The sequence below is a fragment of the Dryobates pubescens genome, chromosome 2 (assembly GCF_014839835.1).
Source record: "Dryobates pubescens isolate bDryPub1 chromosome 2, bDryPub1.pri, whole genome shotgun sequence".
NCBI lineage: Eukaryota > Metazoa > Chordata > Aves > Piciformes > Picidae > Dryobates > Dryobates pubescens.
The window spans coordinates 27,832,361-27,854,240 of record NC_071613.1 but is presented as its reverse complement, the minus strand read 5'-3'; the positions used below and the strand labels follow the sequence as shown (position 1 = coordinate 27,854,240).

Genomic DNA, 21,880 nt, shown 5'->3' with positions numbered 1-21,880 from the left:
GTTTGTTTGGTTTTGTTTTTAATGGCATGATAAAACCCCTTTATCTGGCCTTTTTCCCCATTAGGGCAACTGGAACAAATATTTCTCAAAGTAGTCTAGAAATGTTTTAAACACTTTGGGAAAAGAAACTTGAGTTATCTTTTGTTTGGGTGACTTTCATTACTCTTGGAGGTAATTCGGTGTGAAAGAAGCAGGAGTTACATTGCAAAATACTTAATCCAACCAGGGCTGACTTTCTCCTTACTGGGTTCCATTCTGTTGTCTGCTTCTGGGGAAGCTTTCTGCTAAGGTATGCAAAGCAGCATATGTATGTTCCCCCTTTTGAAACACCAGTCTCTTTACTACATACAGTAATATCTTTGCTCACAGAGATCATGTACAAGGTGGCCTACATAAACCTTCATTCCTGCAGTAGGGGGAGTCAGGGATTCCAAAATCTTTGGGAAAGAGTTCTAAAAAAGGGACAGTTGCTGCCTATTACGGAGAAAAGCAAATGAACGAGCTCTTTAGAAACAACAAAATTTTACTACTTCACTGGGAGTACAGTCAGGAGAGCAGTTCTAATACATCATTCTTAGAACGATGCCAAGAAACACATAAAGAAAACCTGCACTATGTTTGGTTTAGGCGCACTGATCAGCACCGTGCCAAAATACGCAGCAGGCAGCAAATGACTGGATGAGTGCTGCTTACCAACATTGCCAAAGTGAAATACACTGAAATTCCACTGATCCTGTTTGACACTCCCAGGCCCTGAAACCAGAGCCCAAGGAAATGGTTACAGACCACAGATTTTCAATTTGTACAGCTACAAATAGTGGATGTGCTTATGCATGGGTATATGCATATAATTACACAAAAGCAAATATATTTACATGTAAGGCCTCGATTACGGTATAAATGCTACTGAGGTGTGTCAGCAGGCCATGGAAACCACAGCATCTTAAAGGCAGTTTTATTCTATATACCTATGCCAATAACAAAGACAAATGTTCCAAATGTACTCAAAGCTTTATGGTTTTACTGGAGTTTTGTCCCACATTCAACTTCTTGAGTGGTATTGCATCAGAAATTGGTCTACTCCACTTAACATATTTGCAGTAGTGTATGTGATTCTACAGCAAGCAACAAGCTGGAACAGAATAAAGCACAACTGGAACTACTTAATTTTTCTTAGGGGAGTGGACACTAATTCCTGGATGCATTGTCTTGCCTCTCATTTGGCAACGTTCAAATTTGGCTGTAGACTTGTAGCAGAATATTGTTGGTTTCACTCTTTTTGTTTTTTTGAAGATTAGCATTACGGCAAACAAAATGATACCCTTTTTTCTTTACTATTGTTTGACAGAGCAACCAGTAGTTGTAAATGTCTTGCGGCTTGAAAATTCAAACACAGAAAAAGAACAAGTGTGGCAGGGAGCCTTGAATCTCAGCTTCTATATGAAATATTTCCAGTCATTCTTTGCACATTTCTAATGAGCCTAAGACCTATATGAAACATCTGCAGAGTATTTTGCACCCAAGTGGTGCTAAAAGCGCAGGAATAAGCATCCAGAAAACAGCAACTCCTGTCCTACTTTTTAGTGTGAGATAAAGAACAGTTGGAGAAAAGAGATTTGATTTCCATAATTTTCTTCTTTGACAAGAGAAATCAGCAATTCAGTGTTATCTCTCTTGGGATTCTTCTCCAGCTGCAGAATGGAGCCACCAATAGCTTCACTTAGCTGTGATGTAGCCAGATGATTCCTTCTTAAGGCAATCCTAGACAATCAGATTCATAACCCATTGATGTATGGCTATAACCTCTTGGATGAGAATGCCTCAATTGTGAATGTTATCAGTGATAGCAAGGAGGAGTATTTTTATTATGTCCTCTTTTACTATCAGTGAGGTACAGAATCACAACAGAACAACAGCATTACAATAATATTCCTAATCAAAACTCCAGTAAGAGGAATTCCAACTTAAAATGATGGCTTTGAGTTCAGGCTGTGTGCACACTGCAAATACACCGCACCCAAATGATGTGTCCTTTAAAAACCTTTCAAGGAAAGCAGCAAGTGCAAGTAAGCCAGCTGTTTACATACAATTGTACATGCAACGATGCATATCTGACTGGCAGATAAAAAGTCAAGAACAGCTCCAGATCTCCTGTCAGCTGTTTTGGAGAGGGATATTGATGAGCCCTCACTGAGCAGTTTCACAATAGTGCACGGGTGCGTGGGTGTTGTCCGAGCTCCAGAGCTGCTCGCTGACAGTTCCTGAGCAGCTCACCTCCCATAGAGCCAATTTTAGCACCTCAGAGACTGTTGTCTTGACCTGGGCCTGGAACTTTTTGCTAATCAGAACATAGAGGATGGGATTGAGACAACTGTTGATGAAACCAAGGCCAGTAGAGAGGGGAATGCCATCCTGCAGTAAGTCATGCAGATTTTCATCATGGTGAGCAGACAGCTCCACAATGCTGAATATGTGATATGGTGTCCAGCAAACAAAAAAAGCTACGACTACAGCAATGATGGTCCAGAAAAGCCTGCTGGAAGTCAATACAGTTCTTCTCTTCACTTTGACAATCAGCAAGGAGTAGCAGATGACCATGGTCACTAGAGGAAAGAGGTAACCAAAAGCAAGCCTCACCCAAATGAGAATGTGATGTGTCAGCAAAATAAGTTCTCTATCATGCACATGGAAGTTGTTGTAGCAAATGGTGACATTGTTGAGAACTGTAGCTGTGTCTCTGAAGTACAAGGCAGGGCCACCAATAATTGCAGCTGATATCCAAATGATCCCACTAAGAATGAGAGTGTTCCTTACAGTCCGGTACTTGTAGGAAAAGACTGGGTGGACCAGGCGGATATAGCGATCAAGGCTGATAAATGTCAGGAAGAAAACACTGGCAAACATATTAAGTAGTGCAATGAATGAGTTCATTTTGCAGAGCCACTTCCCAAAAGGCCAGTGGAAGCCCATGGCGACATATGTAATATAGAGAGGCAGGAAGAGAACAAAAATGAAATCTGCCACAGCCAGATTGAGGAACCAGAGTGTAGAAACAGATTTATCCCACTTAAAACCCATAAACCAGATCACAATGGCATTGCCTGGCACTCCCAGCAGAAATGCCACACTGTAAAAGGAAAGGGAAATTACATGGGCAATGCTGAGGGAGGACTGGGGTGATTCGTCTTCCTCAGGCAGGTCATAGAAATAAGAGTAGTTCTCAAAATCTTCAAATGTCATGTTGCACAGCTGCTTTCTGGGGGAGAAAAGAAATGGAACAGTCAAAGAAGAAATGTTTTACAGCACTACACATAGTAACTTGCAATTCCTTTAAGTTCTTGGTCACATACCAGTTTCACATACCAGTCACTTTTTACCTGTCAATTGCTAGTACAAAGCTTGTGTAGTGTTTTGGTCAGGAGCATTTCAAGAAATGCTCGAGGCAACATCTGAAATCCTCAGAACTGCTTTGTTTGCAATTATTTCTTAAGAGAGCACTGAGCATGTTATCACTGATAAATTTCTGGGAGACCAGATGCAAAGTTTACCGAAGCATGATTTTTCTGTTCTAGTTGGGTTTCATATTTTACTGTTCTATTCCTATTTGAAGCAAGTTTTATGGATTGTATATGTCCAAACTCAGAGAAGCAAGAGGCATCTACATAGGCAAAAAAAAGTGCATTTAAAATGCCAGGAAGCCTATACACACACAGAGACACTTCTCTTAATTATAGTTAACAAAATGATAGACAGTGATTTCTTCACCAACTGAAAATTCATGGGTTTATTCCTCTGTATCATGTATCTATCTCTGTATCCAGGAATGCTGATTTTCAGACACAATCATTGCATTAGATTTACTTAATGCTGCAAATGATGTAGAGAAGGAAACATACAAGACGTATTTCAGGGACAATACATACAATTGTGGTTATTCTTCCATTAGTCAGCTGAGAAACAGGTAATAGATGAAAGATAATCAAGTTTCTCAGGAGAACAAAATGCTACAAGAGCTACAGAAGAATATATGCGTCCCCCTTTTTTTTTTTAAGACAGAATGACAGTTTTCTTCCGTTGCAAAAGCTTCTGGAACTTAAAACTACATGATGATTTTTCATATAGGAATTTTCTTCCCAAACTCCAGCGGAAAAGTGTGGGAGTAAGAGAAGGGGGGAAGGAAAGGAAAATCTAAATCAAAAAGAAAAGCCCATAATGAAAGAAATGAATGGAAAACAGATAGCAAACAGGGATTGAACAGGAAAAAGCAAAGTTGTGTGGTTGTTCCACAGTATGGACAAAGCTGCAGGAAGGCACAGATGGCCCCAGACTAACAACAGTATCTGCCATGGTCAAAACAATTATTTTGCTAAATTCTGTTATCATTTAAAGCTATATTGTTCTGGCTGGACTCAACTGCCCTGAAAACCCGTCCCTAAGAGCCCATTAGCTGTGTTATGGAGGAGCTCACTGGTACAGTTCTGAGCAATAGCTCCATTCAGAAACTCTAAACCAGCACTCACTTTTGTAACTCAGCCCTGCATTCCTGCCATTCCATTAATGCTAAGGACAACAGGAGAGTGGTCTCCATAGTCCACTGCTGCAGAACCACACCACAGTTTGTATTTTTGGAGGAAAGGTGGTGGAGGAAAGGTGGTGTACAGACCTTTCCTCCAAAAAAGTAGCTTGCTTAGGATTACTCACACAAGTGAAGCTATGGGAGTGCACATGCTTTAGCAGGATTACATTTCTCATTTGTTGGTGGATAAGTAAGGGGAAAGGGGGAGGGGGAAGAACAAAAAAAAGTTATATAATTTTACATCTCTTGATAAAAAAAATATGTAATGAGTGAAAACAGCCTGTTCTGTCAAGAAGCTATGATAACATTTGCCCTTCGTAATTTACATCAGGCTGAAGGAATGTTATTTGGTTTGCTGTCCTGATAAAATGATACTTACTGGGCTGAATTCATATAATTGCATGCCCCGTGGGGGCAGACTCTGCATCAAATACCAGTACCACCCATCTGAGTAATTTTTTTTCAGATAGCTTAGCAGCTGCTGAGAAACATTATAAACAAGGAGCAGTACCGCTAACATCTGGAATAACATTACATTTAGACAGTTTCAGAGGACAGTCACATTAATAACTGGATTTTTAAGGGTCTTGCCTATAGTACAAATCAAATGTATGCAATTAAAAAAAAAAGTACAAAACAAAACTACCTATTTTTTCAGACTCTTGCTAATCAACATCCTGCATTCCAGTCATTCATCAGTTTTGCTTTTAGGTTTTTGAAGAGCTAGCACAACACAACAATACTTGGATTCAAACATTTTCTCTCAACTCTTTTTTCCTCCCTAATTATGCTAAAGAAAACCAACAAACAAACAAAACCCCAACCCAACCAACAACCCCAAACATAATGACAGTAGCAGACATTTGCCTACTGTCCAACAATGTTAATTTTATATTTAGAATTTCAAAGATTATGTATAGTAGAGAAAGCAAACATACTTAAATAAATACCAAATATTTATCAAGCCTCCAATGGTTTAAAACTCCATCACTGCAAGAGCACACCTTTTGAAGGCAATTACTTTTCCAAGCCTGTATTTCTCCTGATCTCTGACTCCTACTCTTCCACTGCTAACTCTTTAGCAGTGGGGGCAAAAAGGCAGAAGGAACATTTCTTCCTATTGCTTGCAGGGCACAGATGCTGAAACTAGATTCTATGGCTAGGGCTTAGCAAAGACTGACAATTCCATCTGCAAAGCCCAGAAACTTTACCCTATGACATCCACATATATGAAGCACTTCTACAACAGGACTCATGGTGTTAAGCCCTGCCCTGAAGCAGACAAGCAATACAGGATTGTCAGTGGAGCTATGTTGGTTTACATCAGGAAGTATCTGGATTTTTTTCATCTGGGATAACTGTTAACCAGCATTCAAGCAGGGATGTTTCTTCATGTTTTTGAAACATACGTGGTCTTTAATACACAAATTTGGGATTTATTTTTTAACATACCTTCAGAGTTAGAACTGTCTTGCAGTTCAAATACAGGTCTTGAAAGAGAATTCATTATTCTGTCACTGATTTCCTGTATGATCTTTGATAGATGGCCTAATTTCCAGGCTCCCATGAACCTGTCTGCAGAGACCCAGCAGAGAAAACAAGACTTTTGCCAGCCGTTCCTGCAGGGCTTTCAGGACAACTGATAGAAAGGGCAAGGAAGGTTTGGTGCAGTTCACTGGCTCAGTTCCTGCTGCTCCAGGGTTGCAAAAAAGAGCCAGAGGAAGGCAAATATTTTTCATTAAACAGGAAAGTGTGGTTAGAGGCCTGGTGGTAGAATTTGGGAGCAGCCACAGGTTACAGAACAGAGTTGTGTTGCATGTGGATGAATACAACCAAGTTTAGGCTTCATCCTGTTGGGTTTTTATTAAATAGTAAAGAGACTGTGCACAGGATACACTTATCATTGTTTCACTGGAGTCTGTTCCAGTTTGCTAAGGTCACAAGCAGCTCTGAAAACTGAGCCTCCTTCATTCAGTTGCGTAATTATGACTATAGCTGCTTAATTTTAAGGAACTAGGTTTCAGAATATTTGACCAGGATGTTTCATTGCCCTTCTGTAAAACAGTAGTTAATTACTAAGTGAGCCTCTAGGAATATCACAGGCTGGCACTTGGTGCTATTACCTTTTAGATCCTGGGACAAAACCCACAATTACCAAGAAACACAGATCATTAGGAAGTATTTCTAAAATACAAAGCCACAGAACCATTGGGAAGAGCCTTCACCATGTGCTACATGAACTGCCTTTCTCTGAATTTCAGCAGGGAATTGAAGAGTCAGATTTCAGTTGACACATGCATAGTTTTTTACTACAAATATGTAGAGTTTTCTGTCACCATTACCGTACTTCATAAAGTTGAGCCATAATGACAACTTGGACAAATGATTGGATATGCTTAAAAGAGAACAGCTTTTGTTATGCTAAGAATAGCCTTACAGTTACGACATTGGACCAGTACTTTGGACTCTATTCATGGCTGTGACACATGCATCCTGTTTGACCTCTCCATGCCTCAGCCCTGAGGTCAGTGGAATGGTTTTGGAATTAAATTATATTGGGTTTTCAGTCTAAAATAGGAGAAAACAAACAAAACAGTTGTCATTTCCACTCACTCCACTCTTCCTGGGGCTTCAAAGTTCTCTGGACAACATGCAAATTACTATCCAACTTAATTACACTGGTAATTTAGGCCACATGTTTGGGCTACAGCCCACACAAACTCTCCCTCACATTTGGTCCTCATTACTTATGAAATTTACAGAGAGGTCCAGGGAAGAGCTTATTCATTGTCTATGTTAGTTAAAAGTTAAATATTTGAGTGGTAGTCCCAAAATCTATTTGTTCATTGTGATAAACAGTGCTCAGAGCCTCTAGCCAGCAAAATTGATTTCAGAGGTCACAACAGAGGTCAGACAATGGGAAAACTATAGTTTATGGAGTTGGCTGTCTCAGCAGTTAACTTCATAGTGGAATATATAACACAAACCTTCCTTTATGAATAATTCTGAGTGTATTACATTCCATGAGTATGATCTACAGCTAAAGGAAAGCTTAACCGATTGACTCACTTCAACTTTTGTAATATGAAAAAGTCAAATGTGAGAGACCAAGATAAATTAGTTTCTCAAAAGGTCACCTAAAGTCTGCTTGTCATACTGTATCTCAGCAAGATTTTCTGGATATTGAATTCATCTGAGAGAAAAAAAAAAATGTAAAAAATCCAATAATGTGAGGTGCTAAATTTTGAGTTTATCTAGCTTCAAAAACATAAACATGAAATTCACCTGTTAGTTTATCTGTGAAGTTCAAAACACAGAAGGCTGAGCAATTTTGCTAGAGGTACATATATTTCTGGCAAGTATTTTACAAAGACATAGATCCTAAAATTCACCAAGAATACTGATGAGATTACAAACTGTCATGGACTTGTATTTCTCCCTCAAAAAAACAAATCTAAGCTGACCGCTTACCTCCATGCAGAAACATTCCCATAGCAGGATACACCCATACTACAAAATTAAATCATAGCTACACTATAATTTAAGCCTAAAACTGGACCTGTAGACAAAACTACTAGGAAGCAGCATTTTGAGCTATTACACACAAAAGCAGAACCAACGCTTGTATGTAAGTTTTCTCTTTCTCAGACACATACACAAATGCCTATGTCTTGATTATTGTTTTAATGGTCATTAGACACATGATAACAAACTGACTTTGTTAGATTCCCTGAATTCAACAACTAGAATGGGTCATAATAGATATTTTATCTGTCTGGAAATATTTGCAAGACATAATATAGATATATTTGTTCTAGCAGACAAGACAAGAATGCAACCCCCCATCATTCTCTATTACATCTCTCAGTGAAGCAGTGTTAGAAATGCATACACCATGTACTAGCTACACATCTCAGATTTATGCCAAAACCAACTTTCTGTGAGCAAGGCCGAACATGACTCTGATAGTCATAACACACCACTTAATCTGTGGTATTGAAGTCATTTGACCAGCTAACAGCCTCAGAACATTTTTTCTCAAAGCAAGTGCTACAGCAGGATTAACAAACCTTTACAGAGCAGACTCAGTTAATACTGGTAAAGCAATGATGCCTGATCAGCACTTTTGTCAACACAGAAATGTTAAATGACAAATGGAAACCCCAACTTTATATCTAAATAATGCTGGTGTAACATGAAAAGTATCTACAGTAGGTCTAGGCTGATTATAACAAATCATCCAGACAACTACTCCAACTGAGCAGTATACTAGTTCCACAATCAGCTAACTCATAAATGTCTGCAAACAGCAACTGTGTATCATCAAATGTGATTTATTTTCCTGCTGATTCCAAGCACCAAGACTTCCAACCCCAAAGAAGACAAAGAAACCCAGATGCCCTTGGGATATACACTGGGGCAGGGGCAATCAGTCACTGTGTAGTCAGCGCTTACTCTGGCTCTTGTTTCCTTAATACAGCTAAAGGTTAAAATACCTTTTTGATATTCTTTTTGAACATAATGAGTTGCAGTAGCCACTGAAAGTCTACCATGTGATTACAAACATACATTAGAGTCAAGAAAATGACAGATTGTACCTGTGAAACACTTAATTGGCCCCATTCAGTGAAAAAAAAAAGAAAAAAGAAGGAAAACTAAAAATAAATAAAATGGTTAAAAAACCCAGACAATCTAGCATTCTTACAAGTAGGTAAAATCAGAAGTTTAGGTAAACAGTGACCCTTGCAATTTAAAATATGGTCTTATACTTTATGTGTCAGCATTGCTGTAGCATTTACATAACCAGCCATAACACCTCAGTATTCATAACTATTACTGAAAGCAGTGAGAAGTATCATCAGTTTAGCTTACAGACAAGAAGGCTTAGAATGACCTATAGGAAATCTCTGATCAAACAAAGTGCTAAATCTGGAGTCCCTGCCTAGTGGCTGAACTACAATCCTATTCTCCTTCTTTGGATGTAACACCATCACCTCACTCGTGATGGAGCAGAGAAACCACAGCTTCACCTCCGGAAGACCTTTTACTTTCTGAAGAAAGGCTCTCCCCTGAGCCACCTTGTGGGAGCCATCATCTACCTAAGCAGCCCTTGCAGATTCTGGTCTGTTTTCTCCACACTGAAGAGACAAAGAACCTGGATCTCCATCATTTGCTTGCCATATCTATTACTCCATCTCTAGAGGCCACTCAGGACATATCACAGCACCATTAAGCACACCTCTCAGATGACAAAGGCCAGCAGGTACACTGTATATCATACTGTGTCTTCAGCATGTGAGGTATGCACACCAATGACGTATCTTTCCAGGGAAGTTTGATATGTTTTCTATTCCTCGACAAACACCATCAGTATTTTCTTTGGCTAGAAGCCACCATAGTAACTACATCACTTAGAGTAATGGAGATACCTGATACAAAATTTTTTAGTGCCTCACTGGCTAAATTGACAAGATAATGAATGCTTGCATTTCTAGTAAAGCACAGCTTTACTAGAATATAAAAGTTTTTCTTGCAAAAAAGAGATTTGGATTTTTTTACGTTGTAACTGTTCCATATGTTTTGCCTAGCATTCATATGATCATTACACAATCATTACATGATCACGCAGCTCTGGCTGATTTTTGAACAGCTGTACACATGCTTTAAGCACAACTCCCTCCTAACAGGAAGTAGCCAAGCAAGAACAGAGGATAAGGAGTGAATACAGAGATTTCTTTCACACTATGAACTGTTTTCTCAGCAGACTGATTAAGGCACATTATACAAGACAACAATCATACTAAAGTTGCTGCGGCATAACAAATCACCACAGAAAAAAATAAATAACCCTCTCCAAAAAGATATAAAATCTCTGTTAATAACTTGTTACAACCTGTTAACATCCTGTTACACTTAGTCATTTTAACAAGAAGAATTAAGAGCTAAGTCCAGAAAAAATCAGCAATACAACTTTTTCCTCAAATACGCTTTCCTACATCTTATTCTATTTCACAGATTCTAACAGTATGCTTGGTTAGGTACTGCCCTCTATATCAGTCTCTGTTCTTCTAGGTTTCTTCTACTCACTAAATCTACATCAAGCAGTTTCTTCTAGCATGATTGTAATTCTGCTATGGGTATTTTACTCTTGCCATGATTTTGCATAGGTCTATAAGAACATCCAATTCCAAAATATGGTTAGTATATAACCAAAACATTCCAACTGATAACACACTTCATTTTGTCATCACAGTCAGCATACTAGAATCACTATGTACAGTAGATTAAAGGTATCTACTTCTCTATTACTGTTACTCCAATATGTCTATTCATACAAAGCTAACTCTTTTATTTACTTTAAGATCAAGTCTAAAATAATCACTGCCTGTATTCCTGAGAAAGGGGAAAATTCAAATTGTTAATACAGTTTCAGGAGGGCTGGATAATTGTCTCCCTAACATGGAACTGCAAACACTCCCTAGCACTGATAAGAATAGATGGAGCCTTTATTGAGATGTTAAATTAGGAACTTGGAAATTCTGGTTTTACAGGTTTTACCTTTGCAAATCACTTCTCACCTGATGGCACATCTGGTACAACACCCTCAGTTAAGAGTTTAGGACCTCAACAATAAATTACTCAGTATTCTTAAATAGCTGATGGTTCTTAACAGGTCTGAAACACCTCATTAAAATTATGTGGGGCTGAGCTGATTACAAGAGGATACTTGAAAGAAGAAATAGGAGAGCAGAAAGTGGTATTACATGGTACAGGACTTGCTACTCTCCACTTTATCTCATATAGCAAGCTTCAGAAGAAAATAAAACTTCTGCACCAGGCTCACACTTGCTGAAAGAAACACATATTTATGTTGGGAAAGTACCCAAAGGCCTCAGCCTTTAAGATCAAAGCCTCACTGGATCTAGGCACTAGCAGCAAATGAGAGATAATTCCTGCCTTGTTTATAATTAAACAGAATAAACAGAGATTAAAGTTGGGAAAGGAACAGAAGTGTCTTGCCCAAAGCCAAACAATAGATTCAAAGTTGGAGGCAGAATTCAGACCATGCCAAAAGAATGAAGAGGTGGATAGAGGGAAAAGGTGATGGCTCTTCATATTTGTGCCTTGTGATTCTTTTAAATACATCCTTCAAGAAGTATAAAAAGGGACAAGAGAGCTTAGGCTGCATAAGAGAAGTAGGAGAAGGATGCAAATTCTTTGCTAGCTAATATCCCTGATGAGGACTGGGGACTTTTGGAGAGACAGGTTTTTCAGATAATCCTTGAGAACAAACGTGGCTTGTGGCAATTCAGTTTCCCTTTGAGCCCACTAATAACTATTATGCCTGTAGCAGCTCTGTTCAGTTCATCTAAAGAATTGTACTGCAGGAAAATGGTGGGCTGGGTATAAGAGAGCTGCAACAATTCAGCAAAAATTATCTGTGGCAAACAGCAGACGTGGGCTGATACAGGGCTTTTTGCTCCTGTCTCTAAGCCTGTAACCTCTGGAACATATTAAAGATACAAAGAGCACAGAATTATTTGAGCTCCCCTGAAATAACCATATGCTTAGTAACACATTTTTTCATTTTCTCTCAGGATTCTCAAGTACACTGTGTAAGTGTGGGGGAGTTGATCTGTGAATGACAGCATCTTCCTTTCTAAGACCAATTTTCTCTTGGACACTGCCCACCCCAGTCACAGAAACCCCTTCTCCTGGTAACAGACCATGAGAATCTGTTCCTCCCACTCAGTTCTCTTTTCAAAGCCAGCAACAACAAAGCCCTGCACTCTCATGAAACCGCTGTCTTCAGACCAGATGAACACCAATCAATCCATTAACAGAAATAATGAGTGAAAATTAGCCAAACCACTGGCACATTCTATTTGACAAAATGAATAAATTCACAAATAACAAGACCATTCAACAGACTATAATCCTCTGCAATACTAGCTGCTTAGGGCTTGGAACAGCAGAATTATTAAAATATTAATGTCTAAAACCAAATCACAAACTTCAAGCAGCTTTCAAGAAACATAAGGAGAAGAAAAATCTTTAAGGCAACCAGCTTTATTTAGAAACAGATACAAATTTTTCCCTTGAATCAATCTGCCAGAGATAAATACAAATCTAATAGCATTCCAGAAGTTGCTCATTAGGTTGTCACCAGAGAATTTTTAAAATTAAAAGGAAGAATTTGTCATGTATAGTACACACAAATCGCATTACTGTCATTAACAGACTTCCTCTGCCCCTGCCCAGGAATCCTTATATAATTTCCCTGACTTGTGATCCTTTTCTACAAAGGCACTTACAGATTCCAAACCGTAATTCATTCTCCAGAGTCAAATAACTTCCACTACATCACACTCAAAGATAGAATCTAAGTACAATAAAAGTGAACTCTTGTATCACTCATAGCACATATAAAGTCCCTAGGATAAAAGTAAACTTGGTAGGATCTCCATCCTGTCTGCCTGGTGTAAGCAGCTGATGTTTTAAATTTGGGCAGAAGCTGCAGTGACAGTAAATAAAATAGTTGTGCTTTCTGGTTCAGCTGAGGCAAAACAATAATATGATGATAGTGAAAGTAAGACATCATAAGCAAGTTAATCCTGAATCAGTTTCCAAAAAGCTGACCTGAAAAATGCTATTACTTTGAAGTACCCTCACTCACTCTTTTCACCTTAGCTATGAAGTAATAAATATTTAAAATAATTCAATAATACAATTTTATTCAGATAGAAAGCAAATGTGTTTCAATTCATAGAGAATCTATACATCTTCTGTAAATCTACAAAACCAGGTTTGGGACAGTTTGGCTTTGCCAGGTTACATTTAGAAAGGCTACAGGTGACAACAACAGGGTTGTCACTAAGTCTGAATAGGAGATGGAATCTAGCGCTGTCTCATTGTGCAGTACTATAAAAGGCTTCTTGACACCTCCTAGGAAACAAGCTCGCCTACACTTAGTGATAGCTAAATTCACATCCTACTTGTTCCAGAATGATTAGGGGAAACAGACCATCTAGCTCCAATCATAGAAGCCTTTTTAATCCTGCATGACTACAACTCATGGGAATGATTTTGTTAATCTGTGACATAAATTGAAATTATTTCCCACTTCAGTTCTGAAATCTGTCTGGATCAAAACTGATGTACTTATGTCTACTAACACTGGGAATTGCTATAGCTATAGGAGACATGCTATCTCTAAGTAAATTAAAAAAAAAAAAATAAAAACAACACACCAGAGGAGGTGGGGAGAGGGAAGAAGAGAGAGAAAGCGAGATTTAAGTTAAGGTCACTTACGATTCTCTGACAGGATAAAAGACTCCTTGAAATGTGTATAAACACATTCAAAAGTCTACAAATTAAATTAATGCATACTTTAATATCTTTTCTTGCTGCAGGGGTGGTTCAAAATAGTAAGATTTTAAATAAAGGAATATCACATTCTTTCTTCCAAGAAGCTCTTTTAGTTAGCACATTCTACACTACCCCACAGGATTTGCATGCAAAGGTTTGAAGCTGTAGAAACATATTATTTAGATTTAAAATATGACAGATTGACCTACCTTGTTCAGTTCTTTGGAATAAAACACAATAAATCAGGGATTTGAGCTCCGTAGCAGAAGAATGATCTGCAGAGTTCAGAGTGACTTCAGTGTGAATCCAGCTGCTTCACTTGGCTACTGCCTTCCTTCTAATAAAGCTGCAGAATGATATAACGCTGTGTTTGTTTTCAACTGAGGAAGTTGTTTCCAACTTCCCTTGGTTTCCTAGACCCAGTTTTGAAATATTGCCTTTCTGTATAATCCCAGTATTTCACCAAAAATAAATGTTAGACATGTGAATGAATCATTTTGGTCAGTGTCCAAGCAAGCAACAGATGTGGTGGCTGATGAATGGAAAGAGACCTTACACTTCTAGGCTGCTTTTTGTTATGCAGAGAAGAGGTTAAACAGTATTTCTTTGTAAGCACTCTGGTTTATAGAAAATAATGTTGAATGAGCAGAAGGATGCTTTAAAAGTCACACTGAAAGCATTATTTCATAACTGTATGTTCATGTTGTATTTATGATTAATAAATTAATCTCCTTTTGTGTGTAAGAGTGAAGTAAACTCCTGAAAACATCACTAGTTAGTGCCTCAGTCTGTCAGTCAGTGCAATACTGGGCAGAAATTTGAAGACTTGGCTTGATTGTCTGCTCTGCAAAGAGCCTGCTGAGTTTTTGTGGCCAAGCCTCATGATCTCCACATTGCTCAGTTTCTTAGTCAGTAAAAAGGGAATATTATTCCACTAGTATCTATGTACCACAGCTTCACCTGACTCTGACAGTACCACACTCATCATATAATTTAAATCAGCCCAGCATCTGTCAGTCTACCCTTACCAAAAATCAAATCGTCTAGTGGAAGCAGTAAGCCTACAGTGGTATTCCTTGTCATTAATGCAAATCATGTAACATTGATTTAACCTAGTAAATTCCAAATTCCCCAGATATCTACTCTGTTGATACCAATGAAAATTCGAAACAAACACACACAAAAATCCAGAAGTGGGAAGTACTCTGCAAGAAAACTGAAATTTCAGCATCTGGTTAGCAAGGCTATCAGTTTTAAGCACCTCTCTTACGTTCTACACATCACAGATTCTCTTAACAGAAACCAAAAAATCCTTCCACCAAAACTTCCCTGCTCTGTCTTTCCTCCATGGCAACTCTGCCTGTTCTGCCAATGTTACTTAAAATGCTGATAGCTTATACATGGTGGGGAGGGGAAGCTATGAAAGGAAGAAGGACATTATGGTATGATGGGACACAGAGTCTCTGGACCACAAGGAAAGGACAGGGAGTCATGCTTCCTGTGAAAATGTAATATAAAAGACTTAAGGGAGTTGTCCAAGAAAAGAGTATTGAAAGACACATGGATCTCACAATTTGGCATAATCCTGTTTTCTCTAGGTAACTGATTGGTGAACCTTCACTGATAAAAGCTGTCTCAATTGTACTTCTGTAAATATTGGGATAGGGTAAATATAGGCACAGTTTAACAGCAGATCTGCTGAGAGGTTTTGTCATTACATGAGTCTGTGAGTTCCTAGGCACTTTGCCAAATCCAGTTATTGTAAGACAGTTTAATTAAGGGCTTGCCCAGTATTATTTCAGCAGGTCAAAAGACAAAATTACTGGGTAGATTTAACCCTCACATGATATACAGCAAAAGAAAAAAATTCAGCAAGCAAAGCAGAGTCATGCTTGCCAAATGCTCTTCACCTTCTCAGTGAAGGGAACATTCTGAAGAGCGCAATAGATTCTAGCAGTTTTGGGGTAGCAAGGAATTGTCAGTAGGGGGTGATTTCCTTCACTGTAAACTAAAGCAGACTTGGGACTATAACATGCACTGATCATGATAGCTAGTGCCTTCATGCTTCAGAACCAAGAAACAATTAAACTTCACACAGCTATTTTCTTCACCCTTCCTATTGCTGAACCAAGCAGGAAATCACAAAACAGCAGATTACTGGGTTTAATACATTTTTTCTACCAATCTGTCCTCCCTATATTTGCTCCTTTTCAATTGCAAGAAACTTTTGCTCCAATAATTACCCAACTTGCACAGTACAACCAGGATATGTAACATTCCTGGGACAAAAATCAGAACAGAATTTTACTGGCAAAATTGCATTTAATCTGAAAGGATTTTGTTCTGCTTGTTTTCTGTTTAGAGCTAAATACAGCATTTTAATCTTCTACTTTTGATTAACACAAGTGGGAAATGTTAAATCCTTGAAGAATGTAAGCTTGGGCCCTAAACCTTTCCTTCTATTAGCTTTTTCTATGTTCAGCTAAAACAGAACCGGAACGGTGAGTCCCAAATTACACGGCTTTTTAATACACACTTTCATGCAATCCATTAATCACTGACACAATTTTATGAGTGTGATCATTTCAGATAATTTTATCAAAGTTATATGCTTTGAAGAAAATTAATAACAATAACAAAAAGTACCTTGTTTGCATTCATATCCTGTCCTTTTTCTACTTGGAAGTTTTATTTTATTTTGCCATGTCATTCATGCTTTTTCAACAGGTGATTTAATGGTATCTTGGAGTTTTTTCTCCACATTAATTATGGCAGTATGCCAGAGTTATACTGAAGAGGCACACACATTCCTGAAAATACAGTGCATGTGGAACTTGCAGAGCAGAGAAATACTAGTATATACCTGATGGGGGAAAAAAACCAAAGAAGAACATGTACACACAAATAATAGATAATGGCTTGTCCAGCAGTGAGCAAACAAGGTCCACTGGAAAGCAAATGTGTTTTAAAAGCACTTGTGATTATTTGTGGGTTTTTTAGCCCTATAAAACAAAAGAAAGGTAGACGATGTATGGGGCGGGGGGGGAAGGGGGGGGAAGATAGAGGGGAAAGCGTTCAGAAATTATTTACCAGTATTAAGCAAAGCTTGAATTACAAAGCAATAAACAAAACCAAAGTATTTTTAATTTACTCAAATAACCACCAACAGTCAGGTAAGTCTATAATTGCTTCCCACTGCGGGACCACCAGATCTTACCAAGCTGCCCTAATGAACACCCCAAACTAAATTCAGTGCACACTAATTTGGTTAAGTTGTGCTAACCATGAATTTGCAAATTAGGTTAAAAACAAAATAATCATTTTTCTCAGGTTAATTCAGCGCAAGAAAGAAATTACTTAGCTTTTAAGGATTCAGCTGTTCACAGTTCTGTTCTTTTTAAAAAATAATTAAAAGAACACTTCACTGTTCCTTTGTCTTCACTGCCTGAATTAACACCTCGTGGATTAAAAACCACTCTGGAAAAGCAGAGTTTAACTACCTGACAGTCAGGAAAAGGGTAATTTCCTCCCTTCCTGTGAAATGAATGACTACTCAGGACTACCCTTTTGGTAAAATTGTAATGTTTACTTGTGTCTTAATTGCACACAGTTGGCAACTATGACAAAATTCTCTAGCAACACATTTAAACCAAAACACCTGAAGGCAGGTTTGGCTCATTTTGCAGGTCTACATCCTCTGTCTATGCTGATGTAAGATACCTGAAGATTTTCATGCATTGTATGTTGAAGAAATCTGGTGATTCTGCAGAAGGCAGAATCCTTCGTCTATCTATGACTTTAGTCAGGTGAAATGCTATATATATATATATATATATATATGCATATGTATATACACACAAGTCTGAGCAGCAACTTTACAAGCACCGTTTCATGTAACCCCTGCAGTCAGCAGGGTGTTATATTCTATGAAATGAATATTGGAGAATAATTTACAAGGAAGAGAAAAGAAAAGAAGTATTTTTTATTATGAAGAATTATACTTCGGAAAAAAAACTTAGGAATAGCTGTTGGTTTGTTTTTTTGGTTTATTTGCTGGCTTGTTTGTTTTCCTCCCCATAGATTTTGCTTTTATAATCACATTTTTTTCCTCTCATTTTCCACAAATAACTTGCAATTATTCTGTGCATAACTTTCAGACCATAGGTATTGAAATTCTGTATTCATACCACAACAAATTAAAAAATTATATTTGCCACCTAGATAACACTTGGAAGTCCATGGAATTCTCAGAGGGTGCCTCAATAATGAAACTTCCAATATGTCATTGAGTGCTAAAGACTCTAGTCACTGAACAGCTAACCAGCCAACCCGACAACAGTATTTTTCCACTTCAGCGAAAGTGCTGCCTCCTCCCACACAAAGGAATGCCAGCATTTTGAAAAATAATTTCAAAGAGAACTACAGAGATTACAGAAAGGAAAATAAGGATGCACAAACTATAGTTGTTTCACTACACAATTTTTTTTACCAGTGCTAGAGGGATTTACAGACTTGCATTTCTTTGCCTCACATAAATTGCCAGGAACTGAAGAGTTGCTTTAAGGAATCTCCAAAGACCTCAAAGAGAAGCCAGAAATTACTGTAATGCATCTAACTTACAACATATGGATTGAGTGTCAAACATCTCAAAAACTGACTAAAGCCTAATCTGCCTAGGTCCACAGAAAGCCAAAGTACAGAGATGAACCTGAGAGATACTGCTTCAGGATTTTAGTTGCCTCCATCCACTCAAGATCCAAATAACCAAAACAGCTGCCTACACCTATTCTTTCACAGAACTGAAATGTTAATTCAAGTTTAAAGTATAAATTCCAGAGATTCCATCATCCATCTTTTATGGAATGAGTATTTTGACTAAAACCCCAAAGCCACATTTTGAATGGGATTATATTATGGTGTTATATATAATGGACATGACTCAGTGACTTGAGATATTTAAGTTTTGTATTCTGCACTCATCTATTAACAATTCACAGTTAAGTTGTTCAAGCCTGTCATGATGAATAATGCAAAACAAGCAGATCTGCAGGGAGGAGATGACTACAAGTCATCTCCTGCACTGGTTAGGCCGCACCTCGAGTACTGTGTCCAGTTCTGGGCCACTCAGTTTAGGAAGGATGTTGACTTGCTGGAGCATGTCCAGAGAAGGGCAACAAAGTTGGTGAGGGGCTTGGAACACAAGCCCTATGAGGAGAGACTGAGGGAGCTGGGGTTGCTTAGCCTGGAGAAGAGGAGACTCAGGGGTGACCTTATTGCTCTCCACAACTACCTGAAGGGAGGTTGTAGCCAGGCGGGGACTCGTCTCTTCTCTCAGGCAACCAGTACCAGAACAAGAGGACACAGTCTCAGGCTGTGCCAGGGGAGATTTAGGCTGGCGGTTAGGAGGAAGTTTTACACAGAGAGAGTGATTGCCCATTGGAATGGGATGCCCGAGGAGGTGGTGGGGTCGCCATCGCTGGGAGTGTTCAGGGCGAGGTTTGACAGGATGCTTGGTTGCATGGTTTAGTTGATTGGGTAGTGTTGGATGATAGGTTGGACACGATGATCTTGAAGGTCTCTTCCAACCTGGTTTATTCTATTCTAAGTCCAGTCCCTCAAATCACATGGCAGAAAGGTTGGGACGAAACAATCCTTGAGGTCCCTTTCAACCCCAACAATTCTATGATTATATGATTCTAATTCAGCTATTGCTTTCAGCTACTGTGCTCACTGCGACATTAAAATATTGCATACAGGGAAAGCAAAAAAAGAGGTCTAAGTCACTGCAGAAGACAAGAGCAAAACTGAGGGTTGATACAAAACTGAGGACAACTCCCTTAAAACAGATGCTAATAAGCAGGGTGTCTATATGTGTGACTCATGGGAGATTAAAATTGTTGCTTTTGCAGCATTATCACTCAAAAATATTACTTAACTAATAGAAACACCATGCATATATGAGATCATGGAGCCTGCTGTTTACTTTCTGTAATACTGACCAGCCACTGACTGGTTTTAAATTGGACAGTAGCTTTTTGAAATGAAGAATGGTTCCAGAATGTCAGTGCAAAGCTGGTGCTAATCAAACCAAATCAAGCTCATTCAGCTATGCATCTTCTGAGACGCTGTCATCAGTGGTTTCAAGACGTACGCATCTGTATTTTTAAAGTTGTTTTTTCTAGGTAGCTACATTTGACAGATTGTTTTTCTGTTTAATATATGTAAACACATTTTGTGAAAGGTGTCAGGCAACCTGAATTCCACAGGGATTTCAGAGACAGGGAGAACTGATGGAAGTTTCTGCCTGCTACTCTGAATTTGCCTTCACCTCTGATCACTCTCAGGAGAAGAGAAGGTATTTCTGCTTCCAAAATCTCTTAAGCCCTCTGCCTCTAAAATGAAATAGGAGTTGATAAATGCCAATAAACCTGATGTTTGTGATATAAGCAAAGCAAATTATTACAGGCTCTGAAAAACACTTTGCTAGTTAAGGGCTCAGTCAATAGAGTCAATATTGATTCTTCCCTTGCCTCCAATAAAAGCAAAACCTAGCCCTATTTCTAATAAATCAACAGGGACTTCGAAGGAAGCATAGGAAATCAGTCTAAGTGAGAAGGCAGCCAAACCCCACAATATTTATTTGTCCACTCTAGTTCTATTCCTTAAACTCAAGCCATACAGGTTAATTGTAAATCTTTCTTACTTTGTAATGTAAAAAAATTTTAGCAAAACTATATATCCCAAATTCAGCATTTAGCATGAATTTGACTATGGAATTCACATAAGTGTAGATACTAGAATTGTAGCATTTTCTGTACAGGATCCCTTCTTTTCAAGAGCAGAGATTAAAAAGGAACTTGTGGAGAAGGGATCAAGCACTTCTTAAGATGAGAAACTAGGCAAAGGGGACTTACACAAATTTTATGTGGCTTGGGTGCAAATTAGAAACTGAACTTTGATACTTCAGTATTAGAAGCACAGAACATCTAACCACGTGGAAAACTACTGGTTTTACTGATGTACCAGAAAAGAGGGAGACTAATCATTGACCCAAAGAACTACCACAGTTTCAGTAACAGTATGTGAAATGCTGAAGAAACAGAAATCAAAAGCTTTTTGCTCAAAAGTTCTTTTTATTGCTTTTGAATTTTTCCATTAAAATAGTCTCTGTATTTCAAAGGCTGATGGTTTTTGCTTATCAGCATTCCCAGCATTCTGTCCTTGGAAAAAAACCCAGAACTTATCTTGTTTAACTTTCTGCCCCCCTTTTTTTTTTCTTTTTTCCCTGAATACAATAAATTATTTCCAGGGTAAAGCAAGGTAGAGTCTGCTTGCTCTCAGATAGAAGAAAATATCTTACACAGTTTATTGTGGGAACATTAAAACAAAACTAACAGGATTTGGAACAACTAGTGCTGAGGAAAGTAACACTTAACCACCATGGGAATTCATTTTGACTCCACCTTAAATTGACTGCAGAGTATCCACCGACTCAAATAGCAGTATATATATTTGGAACTCCCTGACTCCTACAAATTACACTACAGACAAGGAAGGTGCAGAGGTATTTAGCACTCAGGATCACCTTTCATTCATTTGTGCTTATTTAAAAATAGAACAGTTCCATTGAAACTGATGGATATAAACATTTAATTCAGAATATTCTCAGGGATCAAGGCAGGTTCTCCACTTCTGTGAGCTTGAAAATTCTTAAAAAATAGAATTAATAACCCTCCAAGAAACTCTGATAAATTTATCTTGCTGTATCAGAAATATATTATTCCCTGCTTAAGTAATGAGAATTAATATTTACTTTAGAAAAAATGTTTTGGAATTCCTACTAGGAGATAATGTGAGGTAGGCTAGAAGGGAGTAATAAGTTATCTACTATACTTATTTAAAGTACTTCAAGACTTTCACATTAGCATCTCATTC

General features: G+C 38.2%; 2 protein-coding genes across 3 annotated transcripts in view; both read right to left on the bottom strand.

Moving 5' to 3' along the window:
* KLF7 (KLF transcription factor 7) overlaps window positions 1-21,880 on the bottom strand; it is a 412,385-nt gene that overhangs the window by 94,421 nt on the left and 296,084 nt on the right. The window lies entirely within an intron of this gene.
* On the bottom strand, window positions 1,636-14,411 carry CMKLR2 (chemerin chemokine-like receptor 2). Its single transcript, XM_009899054.2, has 2 exons — window positions 14,155-14,411; window positions 1,636-3,256 (listed from the first exon to the last, which is right to left on the bottom strand). Exon 2 carries the CDS (start codon window positions 3,238-3,240, stop codon window positions 2,188-2,190), a length of 1,053 nt encoding a protein of 350 aa, XP_009897356.1. The 5' UTR covers window positions 3,241-3,256; window positions 14,155-14,411; the 3' UTR covers window positions 1,636-2,187.

What these genes read in the sequence shown, in the direction of transcription:
- CMKLR2 (XM_009899054.2), bottom strand. Translation starts at nt 3,240, where the DNA reads ATGACATTTGAAGATTTTGAGAACTACTCTTATTTCTATGACCTGCCT.